This window comes from Mauremys reevesii, linkage group 1 (assembly GCF_016161935.1).
Source record: "Mauremys reevesii isolate NIE-2019 linkage group 1, ASM1616193v1, whole genome shotgun sequence".
Lineage (NCBI taxonomy): Eukaryota > Metazoa > Chordata > Testudines > Geoemydidae > Mauremys > Mauremys reevesii.
The window spans coordinates 305,522,727-305,544,859 of record NC_052623.1 but is presented as its reverse complement, the minus strand read 5'-3'; the positions used below and the strand labels follow the sequence as shown (position 1 = coordinate 305,544,859).

Genomic DNA, 22,133 nt, shown 5'->3' with positions numbered 1-22,133 from the left:
ATTTAAAAAATCCCAGTACGTGCTCTAATTCTTAGTTCACTTATAAATAACATGACCACCACATATTCATACTGATAAAATCTTTGTAAACACACCATCCATTCGTGCTGCCTCTGACAGATAAACACATAAACACACATTAAGAATAAGAAACAGACCACCAAAACACACTAGGGAACAGGATCACTGCCTCCTTATGCACCTACCTATAATGTGTAGCAAAAATAACTGTGTGATCACAGGGGACTTCAATTTGAGTGACATATTCTGGAGGTCTCATGCTGCCAGTACAAAAACATCCCTGAAATTTCTAATCATCATAGGTGACAATTTTCCTAACTAAAAAAGCGTTGCAGCCAACACAGGGGATTCTCTATTCAACCTTGTCCCAACAGATAAAGATCACAGAACTAAAAATTAATGGTAACGTAGGTACAAGTGATCATTACTTGATCACATTTATAATGTGCAAGCATAATAATAATAAGGCCAATTTCATAAAGCTGAAAACAATGATGAACCAAAGCAGTTGTGAGGAAAAATTTAATAAGAAAAATGTGAATGATAATTCGAAATAATTTAAGAACACTTTACTAGATGCCCAAAACATCACAGTCTAACAACTGAGACAGTAGGTTGTACTGGATAAAAAATTGATGTGGTTTAGAGGGTAGTGCAGGCAGCTACAAAAAATTAAAAAAATATATATATATTACCAATGGTAGAAAGAGGAAGTTGATAGTAATGAATATAAATCAGGAATTAGGAATTGTGGAAAACTGATAAGGGAGCAAAGGGACACAAGGAGAATTCTGTGGCCAGCAGAGTTGAGGACAATAAGGAATTCTTTAAATATATTAGGAACCAAAAGCATCCTGACAATGATATTGTCCACTAGTAGATGGAAATGATAGACTGATCAATAATAATAATGCAGAAAAGGGGGGAAGTGTTTATTGTCTAACTTTAGTAGCTTCTGTTTGACATCCTCCAGAGATACCATTTCAATGGAAAGTTGTTCTGTATTTGTGGGAAAAACAGATGATGTAGTTTCATTATATGGTGATGATAACACTCTTTCCATTCAAATGGTATCTCTGGAGGATGTCAAACAGAAGCTACTAAAGTTAGACATTTTTAAATCAGCAGGTCCTGTTAACTTGTATCCAAGACTTTTAAAAGAGCTGGCTGAGGAATTCACTGGACCATTAATGTTGATTCTCAATAAGTCTCAGAGCACTGGAGAAGTTCAAAAAGACTGGAAGAAAGCTAATGTTGTGCCAAATTTTAACTAGGGTAAACAGAAGGACCAGGCTAATTATAGACTGTCAGTTCAATGTCAATCCTGGGCAAGATAATTGAGCGGCTGAAATGGGACTCATTTAATAAAGAATTATAGGAGGGTAATGTAATTGATGAAAATCAACATCGGTTTATGGAAAAGAGATCCTGTCAAACTAACCTGATATCTTTTTTTTTTAAATGAGATAACAAGTTTGGTTGATAAAGGTAACAATGTTAATAAAGGTAATATACCTAGACTTCTGTACGACATTTGACTTGGTACCAAACAACATTTTGATTAAAAAACAGAACAATATAAAATTAACATGGCACACATGAAATTAATTAAAAACTGTCTAACTGGTAGGTCTCAAAATGTAAGTATAAACAGGAAATCGTCATTGAGCAGGTTTGTTCCAGTGGGTCCTACTGGGATTTGTTCTTGGCCCTACACTATTTAACATTTTTACCAGTGACCTGGACGAAAACATCAAATAATCACTGATAAAGTCTGCAGATGACACATAAATTGGGGGAATGTTAAATAATGAAGAGGACAGGTCACTGATTCACAGCAAATTGGATCACTTGGTAAACTGAATGCAAGCAAACAATATGCATTTTAATATGTCTAACTGTAAATGGATTCACCTAAGAGTAAGGTATGTAGGCTATACTTATAGGATGCAGGACTTTCTCTTGGAAAGCAGTGACTCTGAAAAAAGATTTGGAGGTCATAGTGGATAATTAGCTGAACGTGAGCTTCCAGTGCAAAACTGTAGTCAAAAGAGCTAATTCAATCCTGGGCTGCATAAACAGGAGAATCTCAAGCAGGAGTAGAGAGGTTATTTTACCTCTATTTGGTACTGGTACAACTAGTGCTGGGATACTGTATCTAGTTCTGGGGTCCACAATTCAAGAAGAAAGCTGATAAATTGGAGAGGGTTGCGAGAAGAGCCACAATAATAACCAAAGGATTAGAAAGCATGTCTTACAGTGATAGGCTCAAGGAGCTCAAACTATTTAGCTTAACAAAGAAAATGTTAATGGGTGACTTGATTACAGTGTATAAGTACCTACATGAGGAATGAGTATTTAATAAAGCTCTCTTCATTCTAGCAGAGAAAAGTATAACACGATCCACTGCCTGGAAGTGAAAACTAGACAAATTCCGACTGGAAATAAGGCATACATTTTTGACAGTGAGGATAATTAACCACTGGAACACTTTACCGATGGTCATGGTGGATTCTCCTTCACCAACAATTTTTAAATAAAAACTTTTCCTAAAAGATATGATCTGGGAATTATTTTGGGGAAGTTCTATGGCCTATGTTATTCAGATCAGACTAGTTTATCACAATGGTCCCTTCCAGCCAGAGAATCTCTGAATCCCCAAAAGCCATTAAAGTTCCTGGGGGGTTTTTTCCAGATGAAGTTACACGTGTGTAACTTCTGCAGAGGGAACCAGGCAACCCAGGTGATGGTAAATTATAATTACAAAATTGCTCTAAGGACTTTATCAGACTTCTTATATTTTATGTCTGCAGTAGACCTTTGGGAAAGTACACACAAACCATCTATCAGCTGTTGTTTACTGGAAACCTTTACCAAGGTAGTTGTCATCTTCTGGTTTTCCTGAATAGCTGTGCTGACGAATGTCAATGTTTGTTGCTCCCATGGGAATTTTTACTACGACATTATAACCTGGAATATAATTGTACATAAATTAGTTCTTTCTAAACACCATAAACGTCCATATACTTGTAAAAATTAATTTGCTGAACATTTGTTTAATTAGCTTTCTTCCCATACTTTGACAACCAGTGAGGGACAGCCTGCTGTTAAATCCACTCATTTTTCTGCAGGAAGGAAAATCTGGTAGCTTCTTTTAAAACACAGAAATTAAGCTATATAAAGTCTAGTCAAACTGAACTATTATAATACTTATTGATTTCGTATCAAAAAAGAAAATTATTTTTTCTGGTTTTATGAAAACTGAATGACATGTACTATAACCAATAATGTTAGTGGACTCTATTAATAAAATCCTTTCCATATACATGTCTACTGAATAGGACACTACAGTGGGACTCAGGAGGACCTGGCTTCAAACTTTCTGTGAGAGCTTGGACAAGTCACTTAATCTATCCTGTGCCCCAGCTCTCCGTCTGTAAAACAGAGATAATACTTCCCTATTTTAAAGGAGTGCTGTGAGGTGAAAATCCATTAATAACTGCTAGGTGCTCAGACAGTACAGTGTGAAGGCCAGGCAGGTAGGTAAGTTATATACATTAGATAAATTAGTCATGTTAGATCTGCAATCTTCTAGATGTGAGTTAGAGTCATTAGAGTATGGGTCTAATGTGCTCCCTTCAAGAAGTAATTCTTCATAAACGAGTCATCACATTCTACAATTACTCCATCTAGTCCCAAATACAGTAATAGGTAATGTAGCAGCATAGTTTTGAGGTAGCAAAATAATAAATAGCCAGATCCACATTTGAGAGAAACAGCCACACTCTTCTCACATGTACAGTTAAAAATGTTTATTCACAGCTGCTACCTAAACATCCAGGTGCACCACTGAATCTAAGAACCCTATATTGTGAACCTGCTTAACAAATAGTAGCACAATCAGTCAGAAGAATTAATATAATTCTTGATAACTCCTTCAATTGCTTCTCTATCCACTAACATTACCTCAGGATTATTATTAGCACTAAGTGTCAACTGGCTAGCCCTCATCCAGGGGTAATAAGCTAAAAATATAACTACAAGACTCTCCCCATTAGTTTCATTATCCACTAATTGTACAGTATTGTATTAATCACATAATAATCAATGTGCATAACCCAAACAGGCTTAGTGTTAGCACAAATTTATTATGTCTACCACTTGGGGGCAGCACTGTAATTGCAAACTGTTACAATTTGCACATCTTTAGTCAATAGTCCACTACCTGTAAATTACACAATATATCTTTCCAATATTTAGTAAAGAAAAAATACCCCAAAAGCCCGCTATCATTCACACCCAAGAGAAGGTAAAAACAGGGAGAGGAAAGAGAAAGAGGTAGTTGGAGGAGAGAGGAGAGAAGACAAAATTGGGAGGAAAGAAATTTAAAAATAACAGAAACACTGCCAAGTAGCATGCTGATATAAAACAAGTAACTGGAAAATTACATCACTGACTTTTGTTGGGGAAGGGACAATTCTTTGTCAAGTACTCAGATACTTCAGTTATAAGTGCAATATAATAGAAAGACCGTTAAAAATACCAAGTATGAGTAATTAAAGGTACCTGTCTCCTCAGACCAGGATGCCAGTACATTAGCATTTAGTTGCAATGAATTGCTGATGACTATTTTATTAAGATTTAAATATGTAGGGCAAAATTATAACTTAACATTACATGGCATGCAGAGCACTGCTCCAGTGAGTGATCACACAGGCTGCTCCTGCAGTGGCATAAACCAAATCTCAAATTGGTCCCTTGGTGCATAAGAGTGTCTACTACTGCACTACTCCCAGGAAATATCAAAGGGGCAGAGTATTGCAGCACAAGCTGGTGAGGCCTACACATACCAAACTGCATGGTAAAATCAATTTGCTGGTATAATACAGCCTTGAGAGAGCATCTTATCCCATCAGTGTGACTGGAGATGTGTTAGTGCTATCCTGGAGGGTCACCTCTCTGTTTCTGGGAAGATGCTAAGGGTCAACTGAACATCACATTCTGTGAGGGCTGTTGCATTCCTGCTTGAACATGGTTGTCAAATTGTTAGAGCTGTGTGGGCAGTGCAGCTACAATATCTGTGGCATACGTGCTACTATCTGGTTTAGGGTCTGTAGACATGCCGTAATTTGCATAATCCTGCCCATTTTGTTACAGAGCCAAACCATGTCATAGTACAGTGGACAGAGCTAGTGACAGCTCTGAACTATTCCCTCTGATCATGCAGGCAGCAGGTAGTTGCCTCACTACTTGCCACCACACATTTAGACTTCTGGAAAACCTAATGTACTCACATAGGATGTATGATGATTTAAGGGCTTAATAAAGCACAATTTAAATTTTATGGTTAATTGTAAAATAGAAGAAAATAACCCAATTTTAATTTCCAAAAACAAGCTTTATAATCTTGCCATGTCAAATTCTGCCTTGACCAATACCCTCTGCAAGCCCAGCAAAGTCAGAGGATTAATCAAATAAGTAAGGGTAGTAGAATTTGGCCCTAAGGCTATATCATACCATGTTGTGTTGCTGAAAGAAGCCTAGTTGATGGTGCAAAGTATAATGGGTCTTATTCTCATTTATAGTAAGCCCTTTTACACAGGCTCATGGAAGCAGGGTGGGTTAACACAGGGAAAACAATCTATAGCAGCCTAAATTGTTGTTCAAATTGCACACACCCTGTGCACAGGACACTGTACCATATCGATGGATGGCAGTGAAATAACTGCCATGACCTAGTCCTTCTGGCATATGCACAGATTTGTTTTCCTAACTAAAATGATTAGGTCTTAATTGTGTTATTTCCTCAAAATACAAAGTCCTGCAACCTGTCAGTTGAAAATGAAAAAACCGCCCAAAAAAACAACACTTTTTTTCACTTCCACCATAGAAAAAAGTGCCTGAAGCTACTAACTTCATTATTTTACATAATTTACTAATTTTCAAGACCAGATTTAAAATAAAAATGACTAAATTAACAATAATTTAATTTTGAAATTGTATTAAAAAGAAACCCTATTTTTAAATGGAAAGTTCCATGTTTGAGCATGTTTGCTTTTAATAAAGAGCAAACTGACTCAAAAATATGTAAGGTGGTAACAGATATCCTAACACAGCCTTGCTGACAGTGGCATTAATGCCATTTTTATCAGAATATGAATAGATTGGTATCAGGCACATTCCTAATTCAATTCATGTGCTAACCCTACAGTACATGATCATTAATGGTGATAAAAAAGCCCACAATTCCTTTACAGTTTTATCAAACTCTTACATCCTTTCACTGTTACAATTTTAAATGTACATTTACAAATTCATATTGTTTCTGATTTAATAATAATAGGCACTTACTGTGCCTTCAATCATTCATCAGCACAGAAACAAGAGAGGATTGTGAGTATATACACATGTGGGAGAAGAGACAGAGGGGAGACAATGGCTGTGTGCCACCTTTACGCCTTCTGGTCTTTTTGCCTCGTCCCCTGGGATGAGCACAGACCATCTGCCAGGCAAAAAATAGCCAAAGTCCAGCAGCATTTTGGACATACCCTTCCCCTTGTCCCCTGGAGAATGGGAAAGGTGCCAGCACACAACCTTTCTGGCAGCTCTACATTGGCCAGGCATCTCCTCTTTTTGCCAAGGGTCATCTCCACCCAGTTTGCTGCACCTTTAAACTAGTGGAGCAGCCTAAAGGGGCCAACTGATGTCCATGGTCTCCTGACCCTCTGTCCCATGCTCTTACTACGAAGCTATGGCTCTGTATGCTATGCTTGACAAGAGTTTCTAATTATATATACACACACTGGTCTCTCAAACCCTCCTACACTTTGATGTAGGAACTACAGATAGTATTAAAGAAGAAACTGAGGTAATAGATTCTCTATGTGATAGGATTTCCCACTAAGTGTCATTGATCAGAAGAAGGACATACATCTTCTGGTAATCTGGGATAAGAGAGGGCATCACATTTTATGGGTCTATATTTGTCATTTTAATAAAAGAAAGAAAATCAGCCAGGAGCTCAGACCTGGGGTTCATCCCTCTCTCTCCTCATGGGGCCAGCAGGAGATGCTGGAGCCCCATGGGCAGTGTAGTTTCAGCACAGACTGATCACAAAGTGCAGGAGGCAGGAAGCACTCTTTTCCAGAGATAGCTCTGCAACTTCTCACCACACCATTTTCTCCCTCTTTTTTGCTTTGACTTTACTCAGCAACTGACTTTTTCTTGAATAGGTCAGCATACCACAGTGTTTGTCTCTGTATCCTTGAAAGAGCTTTTGTCACTCAAAGTCACGGATATTTTCTGTTGGCAGAGGCCCTAAAGAACGTACACTGAAATCGTACTTTAGACACAACTTAAATGTAAAATAAGAGAAAAACATACCATAATGAGCACTGTTGAAAGTGCCTGCAAGAGTCTTACATGAAGAATTATCACCGCCACAGATTCCACACTTATCTCTCCTTGCCTTGGAATTCAACACATGATCACAGCCAGCTTGCTACAAGAAATACAATAAATCTGTGTTGCATATATTGTAATAAGTCATTCAGCTCAGTAGAAAACAGTGAAAATGGCACATTAAGATTTTTCCCCAAAAAGATTTTATTCACTATATATATATATATATATATAATATATATATATATATATATATATATATCAAAGATGGAGATAGTCCTTTGAGATATATATATATATCTCAAAGGACTATCTCCATCTTTGTTGGCAAATCATGAACAGTCTTTTATATGATCTTAGGTGCTTTGATGTAAGGACAAAATATAATACTTCTGTTATTCTAAGAAAGTACAATGCAAATCTATTTAATATTTCTGTATTTCTTAATGCATTAACATTTTCTATCTACAATATTGAATGTTCACTATAAATTTTAAAGACAATTTGTTCAAAAACTTCTGTAATGTTAAAATGAATCAATTCCTTTAGTATTATGTGCACATGAACATCAATTCTTTTAAACTCTATAGTTGTAAAATAAAGAATGATTTATTGACTATTTATATGAGCTAAGATACTAAGAAAAATAAACCCAAGATCACTATTTTAATTTTTAATTCTTTACTCAAACCATTCCCCTTCCCTCCTCCACATAAGTACAGCTGCTCTCTTGCATTCCTCCCTGTGGTTTACCCTAATGAAGGGTCAAATTTTATCTTCACTTTCACATTATGCAACCCACTGCAATCAGTAAGGTTGCATGGGGATGGAAAGCAAAATCTGGCTCAAAGTTCTGGGTTGTTTTAGTATCCCTCTCCCTATAAAAAAGCCTGTGGCATTACCATAATTTTCATCCATCTAAGAAAACTTTGAAATGATCTCTTTCAGAGCTAAATTGCCTCCTGATTTTGAGAAATATGATGTAAAACCTCCTCTCCATAGAGGTAATAGCACTTTTCTCTGCTATTCACTGACTTCAATAGAGTTACCCCTAATTTACATCTGTTTAAATGACAGAAGAATTAGGTTATTAGGATTCAAATCTGGGTCTTCTACTTTGTGAGCTCTACCTCTAGGTCACTAAGCTGATTAGGATCAGAACTTTCTTAAAATCGGTTCAAACAACATTGCTTTAGTGGTTTCCAAGAATATGTATTTTGCCGTATATTTTTATATTTTTTTAAGAGAGAGAGAGAGAGAGAGAGAGAGAGAGAGACTGTGTGTGTAGTGTATAGTATGTATATAATATGTAGTATACTATAGAGTATAAGGTGTACGTACTATATATACAGTCTCTCTCTCTCTCTTCATATATATATATATATATATATATATATATATATATATATATATATATATATATATATATATATATATATATATATATATATATATATATATATATATATATATATATATATAATGAAAAAGTGTGACTGGGTACCGCAGCAGAAGTCATCTGCATAGATGAATTTCCGTAACTGTGTCAATAGCAGGTCGTTTGTGTACAGACTGAACACAGACTGAACAAGGTGGATGCAAGCACAGGGCGTTGGGGTAAACTGTTGGATTGTCTTCTCCATTCACTTGTTCCATCTCATAAAAATGCCTGTCAGGAAGTAGAAGTTCAGCAATGTCCACCACTCGTGCTGGACGAGCTTTTGACAGTTTTATCAGAAGACGAGTGTGCCATACTGTATCATAGTCTGCTGTCAGGTCCAAGAAACAGCTCCGGTCTTCCAGTGCTGTTGAAACCTGTTTTCTATATATGTAGTGAGGGCTAGGACTTGGTCATGTGTGCTTCGACCTTCCAATAGCCAGCTCAGTCATCGCTGAGAATTGCCACCACCTCTGGAGATATATGCTGGAGGATAAGCCACTCCAAGTCTTTGAATCCGACAGATAACAGTAAGATCAGCTGGTAGTTTGCTGCATTATGTGTGTCCTTTTCAGGTTTTAAAAGGGTGATTACTTTTGACATTCTCCAAATCCTTGACAGGTTACCGAAATTGATAACCCACGTCAGGAATTTGGATAATCATTGATAAGCGTTGATTCCAAGGTGATTCAGGAATTCTGGTGAAATTCCAGATTTGATGTTGCACAGTGCAGTGTCTAGTTCTGTGTTTGTGAATGGTGCAGATTACATCATCTGAATTGCCGCCATTCATTGCAAATCTGCCATTTTACAAGCTTATTCAGGGGAACTTTTGCAACCTGAAGCAAGTGGCTAGCAACTTGGTTTGGAGTGAAAGGAGGATGGGGAAGCACTTGCTGTGCCAAGTCAACACAAAAGGTTCCAGGATTTCTGGCTGGAATGGGTGAAGTTCATAATTCTTGTTGTTTCCTCCCATCTTGCTTCTATCACAGCAGCTAAGGACTTTATTAGCTGGTCAGCAATATCTGGATCTTCAGACAATTCATACCACATCAATAGTTCTGAACGTATGATGTCAAAACAAAGAATGTAGACACAGCAATAGCCTTGTGGAATGGACTCTCACGCTGCTTTGAAGATGGCTCCATGGAAATGGTTGTAGGCTTCATTGACTGGCATGAAACATGATGGGATAGTAATGATACTTCATTCCAGGATTTTGCTAAATTTCTCCCAATTTGGTTTCCTGAAATTCCATCTTCTTTTGTCTAAGTTTCTAACAATGGGCAGCTGAAGGCCAACATGGATAAGTGCTAGTCTGTGTTAACTGTGTGGAAAGTTGTCCAGGACCACATATGATGCTGGTTGGAGATGACCATCTAGTGATGTCACCCAGCAGAGGTCACATGAGCAACCACATAATAATTGGAGCTATACCAATCTCCTAGAACTGGAAGGGACCTTGAAAGGTCATCGAGTCCAGCCCCCTGCCTTCACTAGCAGGACCAATTTTTTGCCCCAGATCCCTAAGTGGCCTCCTCAAGGATTGAACTCACAACCCTGGGTTTAGCAGGCCAATGCTCAAACCACTGAGCTATCCCTCCCCCAAACCATCTGGCTATGTGAAATGTACCCCATTGTTTTCAGTCATGGACGAGAACAAGGTTGTTGTTTGACACCAACCTGCCCAAGATGGCAGAGTACTGTAGCAGTTGGTGCCTCCAACAAAGTGTGACAAAGATAGTTTTCAGTGTCTTCCACCTCCACAATGAAAGTGCTAAATGTAAATTAGACATCTTCCTCACTGGATAATGACTGAAATACAAGGCAAAACAGGTCTACCGTGGTGTCACACTAGATTGCTATTTGACTTACCAAAGCATCTAAAACAGACTGCTGACAAAGTCAGGACCAGGAATAATCTAATCAGCAAATTAGCCAGTTTGACATGGGGCACAGGTGCACAGAAGACTTCACACATCAGCTCTGGTGCTGTGCTACTCCTCAGCAGACTACTGTGCCCATTTGTTATTATTCACCTCACAGTAAATTGGCTGATGCTGAATTGAACTCAACCATGTGCATCATCACAGGCACCCTATGCCTGACTCCTATTCCATTGCTACCAGTTCTGAGCAACTTAGCTCCTCCATACATTCGTTGCAGACAATCAATAGCTAAACTGGTGGAAAAGCTACATCCCAATCCAGGTCTACCACTGTATGCAGACATCTTCAGTCACCACAGACCATGATTCAGGTCCATCATGGTCTCAATTGCCAGATCAGAATTTTTCAGCAGCAACCCTATGGTGCAATAAGTAGTCCAGCTAACGAGATCTGGAATGGTTTAACTGTCACTGATCTCACCGTTCAACTGCTGAGATGTGACCTGCCACATCATCTTCAGACTCTGTTGAACAGGTTCCGAACTGGCCAAGAAATATGCACAGCCAACCTCTACAAGAAGGATCTACGCAGGACCCACTTTGTCAGTGTGGTCTCTGTCAGTCAATGACACATGTTGTGGATGAGTGTCAACTAACCAGACTTCATGATGGCCTGAGGGCCCTTAATTATGCTGGTAAAACTGCTGTCAGGTGGCTCATCAAGCACTGCAAATGCTAGAAGAACTGCGTATGTAGTATATACTATAGTATACTATATAGTATACATATATAGGTGATAAATATTTATTAGTATGTTAATACATTGTGTATATATAAGTGTTATAATATCCAAGTTAAGTTTAAATACCCTGCATAAGCCTTGAACGCATATGTCATTGGTTTCAGTTCCACAGGGAGTACCATCGGCAACTCTGTCTTTCAACTGGTAGTAGGAAGTTGTTCCAGACACTCGGCAAAAAAGTTTACAGCGATCTTTCATAGAAACTGTAAAGAAAATCCAGCATGATTTTTGTCTGTTGTAAAGCTTTAAGTAAATGAACATTTTTATTTAGTTAGCAAAGAAAATCTGTATTTACTTACTGCCACTATATTTTGGAAGCCAGCGTACAGCAGATGTAAGACCATTGATGTTGAAATGTTTACCATCAAAATCAGAGCACTGTTGCTCTCGAAAATCTTGTTTGCCCTTTGGACATGAATCAGTACTACATGATCGAAATTTCATCCTGCGACCCACACAATATTTTCCTCCATTTCTTGGCCTAATCAAAATGATTCAAAGTAAAAGTACATAGGATCAACATCACGTCCATCATTTGTTTCTAAAACAATCAGTTGATCCTAATGGCAAAACTTCAAAATAGTCTTTCATCATATCCATTCAGCATAGTTTTTCCCTATGCACACAATCGACTGTATAAAAACGATTTCTAAAGAACCGACTTCTATAAAATCAACCTAATTTCGTAGTGTAGACATACCCTTATATGTTGATATTCAGACCTCATTCTCTACTGCTTTGTGCAGTGAATAGTGAATGCAAAGTGGGTGTATCATGCTACCATTTTAGAATCAGGCCTTTCAATTCTATAATAATCTGAATAACATGAACATCTACTAATCTGTAAGAGCCCCATTTTATTACCCTTATTTGTCGTAGTACTTTACTCTGCAAGAATTAGTAATTAGTTTTACACTGCAGTACTGCCTAAGGGCTACAATTAGGATCAGAGCCCCATTTTACTAAGTGCTGTACAACCATATAATGAGAGACAGTCCTTGCTCTGAGGAAACTCGTTCTACTGAAGTCACTTGCAGTAAGGGAGGCAGACTCAAGCCCTAAAGCATTATTCTCCAAAGTTCTACCACTGGCAGAGGCAAGTCACATTTACAGGACAGAAAGGAGGTGGAAAAAAGGAAAATACTGTCAAATAGAGAGGAAATGTTTTATTAACATTAAATTATGTACTCTTCAGCATCCAAAGGCCTAGCTAGAACAGTGCTCCCTACCACCAGTCAATATTCTTGTTGGCAACCTTGTGAAAAAGCCATAGATGAAATGAAGTGATTATTTAAAAGGTTAACAAAGGGAAAATGTTATTTTGAAGTTCCTACTTCAATGAAAGCATTTCAGTGTTGACTCTAAATTCTAACAATTTATATAAAATTAGAAGAAAAGGTCCTCTCTAAATGCAATTTTAAAATGTCTGAAAAACACATAATTCACCTGAGAGAAATTATAAAATTAACTCAGAAACCTTCTGAATATCAGAGATAGTAAACTGACCTCCTCTAGCTTTAGAAATTATTAAAACTGCTATTTATTTTGCTGCTGCCTTGAACTAACTTGCTGTGATACAACAATATAAAAAACATATTGATAAAAACAAACAACATACTCGGGTCGATTACACAGCCTGATTGTGCTTTTGATTCCACCTCCACAGGTTCTTGAACATGAATTATAAGGTCCCCAAGGTCCCCATTCTCCATCTACAGGACGTGTCTCCATTTCTTTGCTTACACAAATCCCATGGTAACAGTGCTGTTCAGTTGACAAACAATAACATTTAAAAGTTAGCTATGTGTGCTTAAAATCTGAAAACCAAAATGGAAATAGTAGAAAAATTATTTTTAAAAAATATATTGTGAAACAAGATTAATGGAAATCAACCAACAAGTTTATTATCGCAAGGTTACTGTATCACAGAAACAAAAGAGAAAAAAAATTATTAAAACACACACATAAAATTAAGGCTCAGCATCAACAGGTAACATTAGATTTTCCAAATGGCTTAGCTTCCATTTTAGGAACGTAAATGAAGTGCCAAAATTTCAAGAGTGTTTTTCAACCAGCAGCTCTCATTGAGAACCACAGAAGCTACTGAGAACTTTTGAAAAGGTGGCCACTTCATTTAGGCACCAAAATGGGAGCCAAGCTCTTTTGAAATTCTGACCCTAAATTCTTGTTGATATTTTACACACAAACTTCAGATTTAGATCTGCAGCCGTCTTCATCTTATAAGTTCTCTTCTATTTGCTTTGAAAATTCATGATGAAAAGCAAACCTAAAAATTCTACCGTATTACCAAGCCACCAAGAAATTCAAAGTGTTTTAAAGTATTCTACTAAAGCAAACAAAGCTAAAGGAAATATTAAGTAACTTTCAGAACAATTTGATGTCATTATGATGTATGCAGTGTTCTTGTAGCCATGCTGGTCCCAGGACATTAGAGAGACAAGGTGGGCAACTTCTGTTGGTGAGACAGACAACCTTTCGAACTACACAGAGATCCTCCGTGAGTCTGGGAAAGGTACTCGGAGAGTCACAGGTAAATATCATTTTGATGACACTCTAGATCTGATTTGTGTATGGGCCTGAAGACTTGCAGATGAGAGTGGCTGGCAAAAATACTGCGAATGGAACTGGCCAAATTCAGCTAAGGCATAAAGTGCAACTCTCATGTTAGCTGCTGGGGGATTCATTAAGTTAGAGATAGAGATAACACAATTACTGTATATTCTGTTAGGGCCACTGCAGTTATTAGACTTGGCACCTTATAACTGTAACTAACGTATTATTGTTAATACAAACCATGAATGAGCATGGTACATTCCAGACAAGTGAGAGACAGTATTACTACTTCTAAGAGTGTACAATCTAACCACCCAATCCTGCACACGAGTAGCCCTACTGAAGTCACTAAGAATTTTCCTGAAAAAGCAATTATTAAAAACTAAGTAAAGACCTCAGGATTTAGTGTATGGGTGAGATTTTTATAAAAGCACCTAAGGGAGATAGGTGCCCTACTCCTATCGACTAACTATGGGAACTGGGGGACTAATTCCTTTAAAATCCCAGCCCACATTTGGTCTCTACATATGGGCATAGCATCATGCCTACACTATGACCCAGTGACTGCCTCATTGGACCACAAAAGAATGCAATTAATGACAATACTATATATAAATTCCCAAATCAGAGTGGTAGAGAAGGTTCCAGATTGGCTCTGGGAGCTAGCAATTAAAATAAGTACTACAGTGGGCCCCGCCTTCCTCAATAGAACTGAATATATCACATCCAATACAGGTTTATGCTATCCGTTTATTATCCACATATACAGCAGAAAATGGGTCTTGAAAATTACCCTTTTTGTTATTCAGCCAATACTGAATACATCACATGCAATACAAGGGTTCAGTAATCATTTTGCTCTCGATATAGGAACTTATTCACTAATCATATTCTCCATACTGAATGCTGACTGATCTCTTATCTGCTTGAAATTATCTGAATTTTTTGCCCTGGGTCACCTCAATGTCTACACAGATGGTATTTTTTGAGCATTGGATCCTATGAATCCTATGGATCCTCCAGAACATGGGAGGATGGGTCTACTCAAGGTAGATTTGGGCCCACAAACAGAAGACCACATGCTGGATTTTATCTTAGCTTAGAACTAGATACAGAGAGTGGCAATTTTACAGTCAGACCATCACCCCCTTCATATTAGAGTCAAAACCTAGATTAACATTAAATTAAAAGGACTAAAGGAGCTTTTTCATTAGTCCAATCTCACAAAATGATGGACCTAATACGTTTTCAGTACACTAAGGGATACGACTACTGAGCTGTTAGACTATGTGATATGGCTGTGAAAAAAGCTAATGCATTCTTGGGATGCATCAGGCAAGGTATTTCCAGTAGAGATGAGGAGGTGTTAGTACCATTATACAAGGCACTGGTGAGACCTCATCTGGAATATTGTGTGCAGTTCTGGTCTTCCATGTTTAAGAAGGATGAATTCAAACTGAAACAGGTTCAGAGAAGGGCTACTAGGATGATCTGAGGAATGGAAAACCTGTCATATGAAAGGAGACTCAAAGAGCTTGGCTTGTTTAGCCTAACAAAAAGAAGGCTGAGGGGAGATATGATTGCTCTTTATAACTATATCAGAGGAATAAATACCAGGGAGGGAGAGGAATTATTTAAGCTCAGTACCAATGTGAACACAAGAACAAATGGATATAAACTGGCTATCAGGAAGTTTAGACTTGAAATTAGATGAAGGTTTCTAACCATCAGAGGAGTGAAGTTCTGGAACAGGCTTCCAAGGGGAGTAGTGGGGGCAAAAGACAAATCTGGCTTCAAGACTAAGCTTGATAAGTTTATGGAGGGGATGGTATAATGCCTAATTTGGGCAATTAATTCGTCTTTGACTACTAGCAGTAAATATGCCCAATGACTTGTGATGGGATGTTAGACGGGGTGGGATCTGAATTACGACAGAGAATTCTTTCCTGGGTGTCTGGCTGGTGAGTCTTGCCCACATGCTCAGGGTTTAGCTAATCGCCATATTTGAGGTCATGAAGGAATTTTCCTCCAGGGCAGATTGGCGGAAGCCCTGGGGGTTTTTTGCCTTCCTCTGCAGCGTGAGGCACGGGTCACTTGCTGGAAGGTTCTCTGCACCTTGAAATGTTTAAACCATGATTTGAGGACTTCAATGTCTCAGACACAGGTTTGATACAGGTGTAGGTGGGTGAGATTCTGTGGCCTGCGTTGTGCAGGAGGTCAGACTAGATGATCATACTGGTCCCTTCTGACCTTAAAGTCTATGATTCTATGTCAATGGCCTAGAAGGACATTATGATGATGATAGCTATTGAAAAACTGGCTCTTGAATATTCCTTCCCTCTGCATCATCCTCACAGTTCACCTTGGTATTGTGGAAGTACAGAAAGAACTGACAGAGATTTGTAGGGGATCTTAATGCATGACAGTCTTTGTTAGCAAGAGTTAGGCTAACTGTAACCCTAATAACACGAGATTTGTAGAAGCGAGGATTGTGTGAGGCGAGTGGAAAAGAACTGTGTGAAAAGTTGTTTTTTGACCTTGTGTAGATAATATGAAACGTAGACTGGAGTCTTTAGAAGTGAGAAAAACAAGATATCAGGATGACCTATGTCTAAACAAAATGCAGCTATCAGAGAGGTAGCCGTAGCCATGTTAGTCTGGTTCTGTAAAAGCAGCAAAGAATCCTGTGGCACCTTATAGACTAACAGACGTTTTGCAGCATGAGCTTTCATGGGTGAATGTGGGTGAATGCCCACTTCGTCGGATGCAAGAGTGGAAATGCAGCTGTTGCTTATTATTGTCTGTAACAAAAGTATAAATGTTTGCTGTAATTGTTTACCTGTTGAGAGACCTGTCTAGGAAGGGGAGACCCTATGTCCTAGTGCACTCTCTCCCTGCTGTAGCTGCTGAACAGAATAAAGTATCTGACTTTGCTGCACCCAAACAAAAAGCGAGAACTGAGTTTTTCTCCAACAGTATTGATATAATCATTGTAACAAATGGAACAACCACAAAAGACACTAGAGTGCCATAGGCTGTTCTATCCCAGCTACTCATATTCCTCAGTGGTAAAGAAGTAAGCCCTCATAACTTCTACTAGCAAGGATGGTGGAAAATGCCCCCTTGACACTGTTCAATGCATGGCCCTTCTAAAAAGGTTGCCATTTTCATCAGAACTCACTCATTAACGGCTTTCTGTTTCTCAGTGTGGCAGGACACCACAGCATATTTATTCCATAGATAGCTGTACTGTGCATATCATTTTCTTGCTGTGGGGTCTATTATAGGGTACAAATATTCATTTTATATGTGATGTGTCTTGGGTCCAATTTCACCTTTTTAGCCCAGTCTTCTAGCACCTCCAAATTAATAGCTATGAAAATGTGATGATACTGTGAGAGATCTAAAATGTGAATATGAAGAAACATAGCTCCTATATGTCCAGAATTTGTCAACAGGATGACAGGATATCAAATATGAACACAGTGGACTGAAAATTCTAGCTCCTATTTCACAAAAAAATAGTACTTTATTCAAGTATGAGATTTTTACTGTACAACTGTTATGGATATCTGACAGCATAGCTAAGCCAAAATTAAAAAAAAGAAAAGAAAACAACAAGAGTGAGAATAACTTCAAGGGAAATTTCTGAAAAGTTGCACATAGAAATCCTATGTCTACATCGGGATTGTTTCTACCCATAAAAGTGGTAAGCACATGTTCACATCTGGGATTTTAATAGTTTCTTAAATGAAGTTGTATCAGCTATTGTTCTGCTGCATTCCTACAGAAGCAACAAGATGAAGTCACAGTAGAAAACTGATGCACCAAACACATTCCAGATGTTCCTTTAGGCTTTCTTCAATTATTTAAAAAGTTTGCTTTTTCTTTCAAAAAATCCATGTGTTGATTTACATTATTATATATATATATACCACGAGAACTGTGCTAGGTAGTTTATAATCCTACACATACGTACACCAGAATAGAGACAATGGAGAGATCTTAACCTTCATGACTGTAGTTTGACTAAACAATGGGTTAAGCTCAAGCCCGGAAGACCCAGTTTCCCAAACTCCCTTCAGGGATCTGGCGGTTGGAGAGTGGAAAATTCCCAAACACAGGACAAAGAAGCCAAGGTGCTGATGCTAACCTTTTGAAAACCAGAGGCTGGGTGTGTCTGGCAGGGAGACTCACAGAGTGAAATAGGAAGCTTTTGGGTAGGAGTGAGAAAGTAGCTGGACCAGCCAAAGGAAGAGAAGGCTAGTGGGGAGAGAAGGATCCATGTTTCAGAACACAAGCTATGTGATACATCAAAAGGATCCTGGATACCCCAGATGACTCTGACCCCAGTCCAAAGAATGCTCTGGACTGGTGGGAAAACTGAGGCAGGGAACTGCACATAGGGTTTTTTTTTTTTGTATAGGTCTGTGTAACTCTCATATGATTCACTAAAGAGCAATATTAGAATCCTGTTCAAACTGTCTGCATGTTGTGTGTTACACCTATCACATGCCCTTGAAGAGTTAAATTGTGGACCCAGAACACCCACACAGCTGGAGTTCTGGGAGAGAGTGGGGGGACCCTGAGTGGTAAGTATTGGTACTAGGGACTTGGCAGTAGGTCACATAGTCACAGCTCTCAAGATGGGACTGCTAGACACAGGGTCTGCCCTGATGAGTGTGTGCCTAGAGGCCCCAAGACAGCTGCATTGCCAGGACTTCATTAGGGCTCCGCCTCCAGGGGCTTCAAACACCCAGGATTCAAAGTTTGGACGTCCTCACAGCAGTCTGGTGAATGACCAACAGGGGGCACCGAACTGGGTCTGTGACATAGGGATTGGTGGTAACGTGTGCTCTTCTAGAATATCAAGTTCAGTTACATTCAAATCTCTGAAGACCAAGAAATGAAGACCTACGATAATGCCACGTCGACAACGCAATCTTAATTCTGCCCTCTTTGAGTCATGATGCAACACACAGCTAACACACATATACTAGCATTTTACCCTTATAGGTGCTACAGAGCACACAAGCACTATATGATGGTGTCGCATATCTTCTCTTTGCTAAGGCAAAACTAAGGGTTTAGGTCAGGCATAGCAAACAGCTGCTACTTATACCTGGCCTACACTTAAGCCATGCCCCTACTCCACACAAACCACCCCAGACTTGCTACATATTACCTCCCCTTCACCGTTACTCTGAGAATTTCTTCTGAGACACTAGGTCCCAGAGACCACTGTCTCATATACCACCACACTGCTGACAACTCCCATAAAAAGACCACTATGCATTGCTACTGACACAGCTTACTGAAATGAGGTATATTTGATCCTTCGAAGTACACATCCGCTTCTCATTATATCACAGTAACAAGTATGCCAACCTGCTCCAACTAATCTCTCCAGCATTCAGTGCAGCTAAACCTAATGCAACAAAGGCAGTTGGAGTGATTGCTGGAATTCAAATCTGTGAAACAAAACATAACACAAACAGCAGCACATTCTCTTAGTCCTTCCCCATGTCTACTTATTATGGCACCACCCTTACTGAACCATTTCCAGTTGCTATTGCCAGCTCCAAGAGGCAGAGTTAAGGTTCCATTGTGGAGGTGGCATGTACTTTAACTCTTCATTTCTGAGTTTTCAGACGTTTGAGTATAGCTGAACTCAAAGTTCTGGAAGAACTTTGGCACCAAACAAAGGCACCAACCAAATAACACTGTAATGTTGCAATAAGTTTAATCAATAACAGATACAACTTTCTAAATTTTATTATATATATATATATATATATATATATATATATATATATATATATATATATATATATATATAAAATGCATATTTTTTGAAAATTCCATGCTGCTGACTCCATTGGTGCTTTGCGTAAGTGTAGCACACCACTATATATATCTAGGGCCCAAAACAACAAAAACAAAAAAACCCAAAAAATGTAGGCTGTCACTCCACCCCGAAATCACCACATTTTGCCACTTGGCATATCACACATCTTCCCCCAGAGCACACCACCACTTAGGAACATCCAAACTAATTAAAAATTTAGTAGACCTGTTCAAAAATGGAATATATATCCCATTGTAAATTCCAATATTTCACAATTTGTTTTCATCCCAAACTGAAACAAAATGTAGAAATATTTAAATTATTGCAGAATGAAAAGTTCCATACATTTTGGGTTGAAACTTTTTGTTGTTACATATTTGATCTCAACAAAACATTTAGACATCCCTGAATCAAAAGGTTTTGCTTAGGCTCAGTTTAACATTAAAATGCACATACCTGAGCTGCCACTATGCTTCACTGAAACTGTGGTTTGGGCACCTCATACTTTCATTCTCATCCATGGGCAAGCTCTTTTATCAGACTATATTGATTTAGTTCAACCAACTAAAATGTTTTGATTCACAACAATAGTAAAATACTTTGTTTAGATTCCCAACAGAAAATTGAAAAAAAAAAACTTAGCAAAACTGAAATTTTCCCAAAGAAAATTTTGATTTTGAGGAAAGCATATTTTTCATTGAAGAAACATTTCAACAGAAAATTCTGACCAGTTGTAAAATGCAATCAAACCTTGCCTGTATTTTTCATACTTTTAAAGTCTGCATAACACTGTTGCTTTCTGATAGATATTATTTAACAATTTTTTTAGTACACAAAATTTAAAGAAATAAAAACAAATGCAGGAACCTACATTTCAATTCATGTAAAGCTAATTTGGCATAGCTCTGAAGTCAGGTCAAGATGCAAAGTCATTTAGGCCTGGTCCACACAAAAACTTGCACCAGGTTAACTAAAGGTAGAATTTTAAACCAATACAATTTTGCATGTGGATACCCTTTGGACACTGTAAGCCTGATTTTCATTGGTTTAGCTTGTGTTTGGTGTAAGCTAAAAGATTTATATCAGTTTAAACCTGATTTATGAGTGTCCACACAGAGGTTTTCATTGGTTTAACTAATTCACTTTTGGATTTAAGCTAAACCAGTGCAACTTCTAAGGACTTGTCAATACTCAGAAGAACTGCAGAATGGATTTTGTAACAGCTCCATTATGCTGTATCCAGTTAAACATGCTGGGCTTGTCTACACTACAAAGTTAAATCAACATAAGGCAGCTTACATCGACTTAACTATAGAAGCGTACATACTGCAGTGCTCCTCCCACCAGTTTAACTCTCCTGCTACACTGAGATAATAAAACCACCTCGTCATAAGGTGTAGCACTTAGGGCGACACAGTTAGAGTGATACAGTGTCAGTGTAAACACTGCATTGATTATATCGCCTTAAGTGGCCTCCAGAAGTTGCCCCACAATGTGCACCGTGACCGCTCTGGTCACCAGTTTGAACTCTGCTGTCCTACAGCCAGTTACACAGGCATGCACCCCTCCCCTTTTAGAGCCCCCGGAAGTTTTGAAATTGCTCTTCCTGTCTGCTCGGCATGGAGAGCTCATATAGCATTTGCCTAGCTGAGCATGCCAGCTCCACGCAGCAAACGCACCCCTGCCTGGAGTACAGGAGAGGTGGTGGATCTCCTGGCTCTGTGGGGAGAGGAGGCTATGCAGACACAGCTCTGCTCCAGCTGCAGGAACTTGCTTGGGGCATGGAGGAGAAGGGCTATGATAGGGACATGCAGTAGTGCTGTGTAAAAAATCAAAGAGCTGAGGGAGGCATAGAAGAAGGCAAAGGAGGATATATCGCTTCTACAAGGAGGGGGCTGGGGTCAGGGTGGTGGTATATGGCTTGGGGGCTGGACAGGGCAGCAGTCAGGCTGGAGGCTGTGGGGGAAAGTGGGAGCTGGAGCCAGGGAGGGTGGTGGTATATGTGTGGGAGAAGCAGTCAGGATGAGGGCTGTGGGGGAAGGTGGAGGGTGGGGTCAGGATGGTGGTATATGGGTGGAGGACTGAGGGAGGGAGCAGTCAGGGTGGAGATCAGGGTGCTTAGCCTCAGGCTGTGGGAAAAGAGGGCACAGTTTTAAAGAAG

General features: G+C 38.8%; 1 protein-coding gene across 1 annotated transcript in view; it reads right to left on the bottom strand.

Annotated features, from left to right (window-relative positions):
• Window positions 1–22,133, bottom strand: part of ADAMTS20 (ADAM metallopeptidase with thrombospondin type 1 motif 20) — a 165,366-nt gene that overhangs the window by 81,786 nt on the left and 61,447 nt on the right. The window contains exons 12-16 of the mRNA XM_039511994.1: window positions 13,169–13,314; window positions 11,850–12,031; window positions 11,617–11,753; window positions 7,405–7,522; window positions 2,896–2,991 (exon numbers count right to left, since the gene is read on the bottom strand). Of these exons, the coding sequence (XP_039367928.1) occupies window positions 2,896–2,991; window positions 7,405–7,522; window positions 11,617–11,753; window positions 11,850–12,031; window positions 13,169–13,314 (679 nt within the window). The remainder of the gene's footprint in view (window positions 1–2,895; window positions 2,992–7,404; window positions 7,523–11,616; window positions 11,754–11,849; window positions 12,032–13,168; window positions 13,315–22,133) is intronic.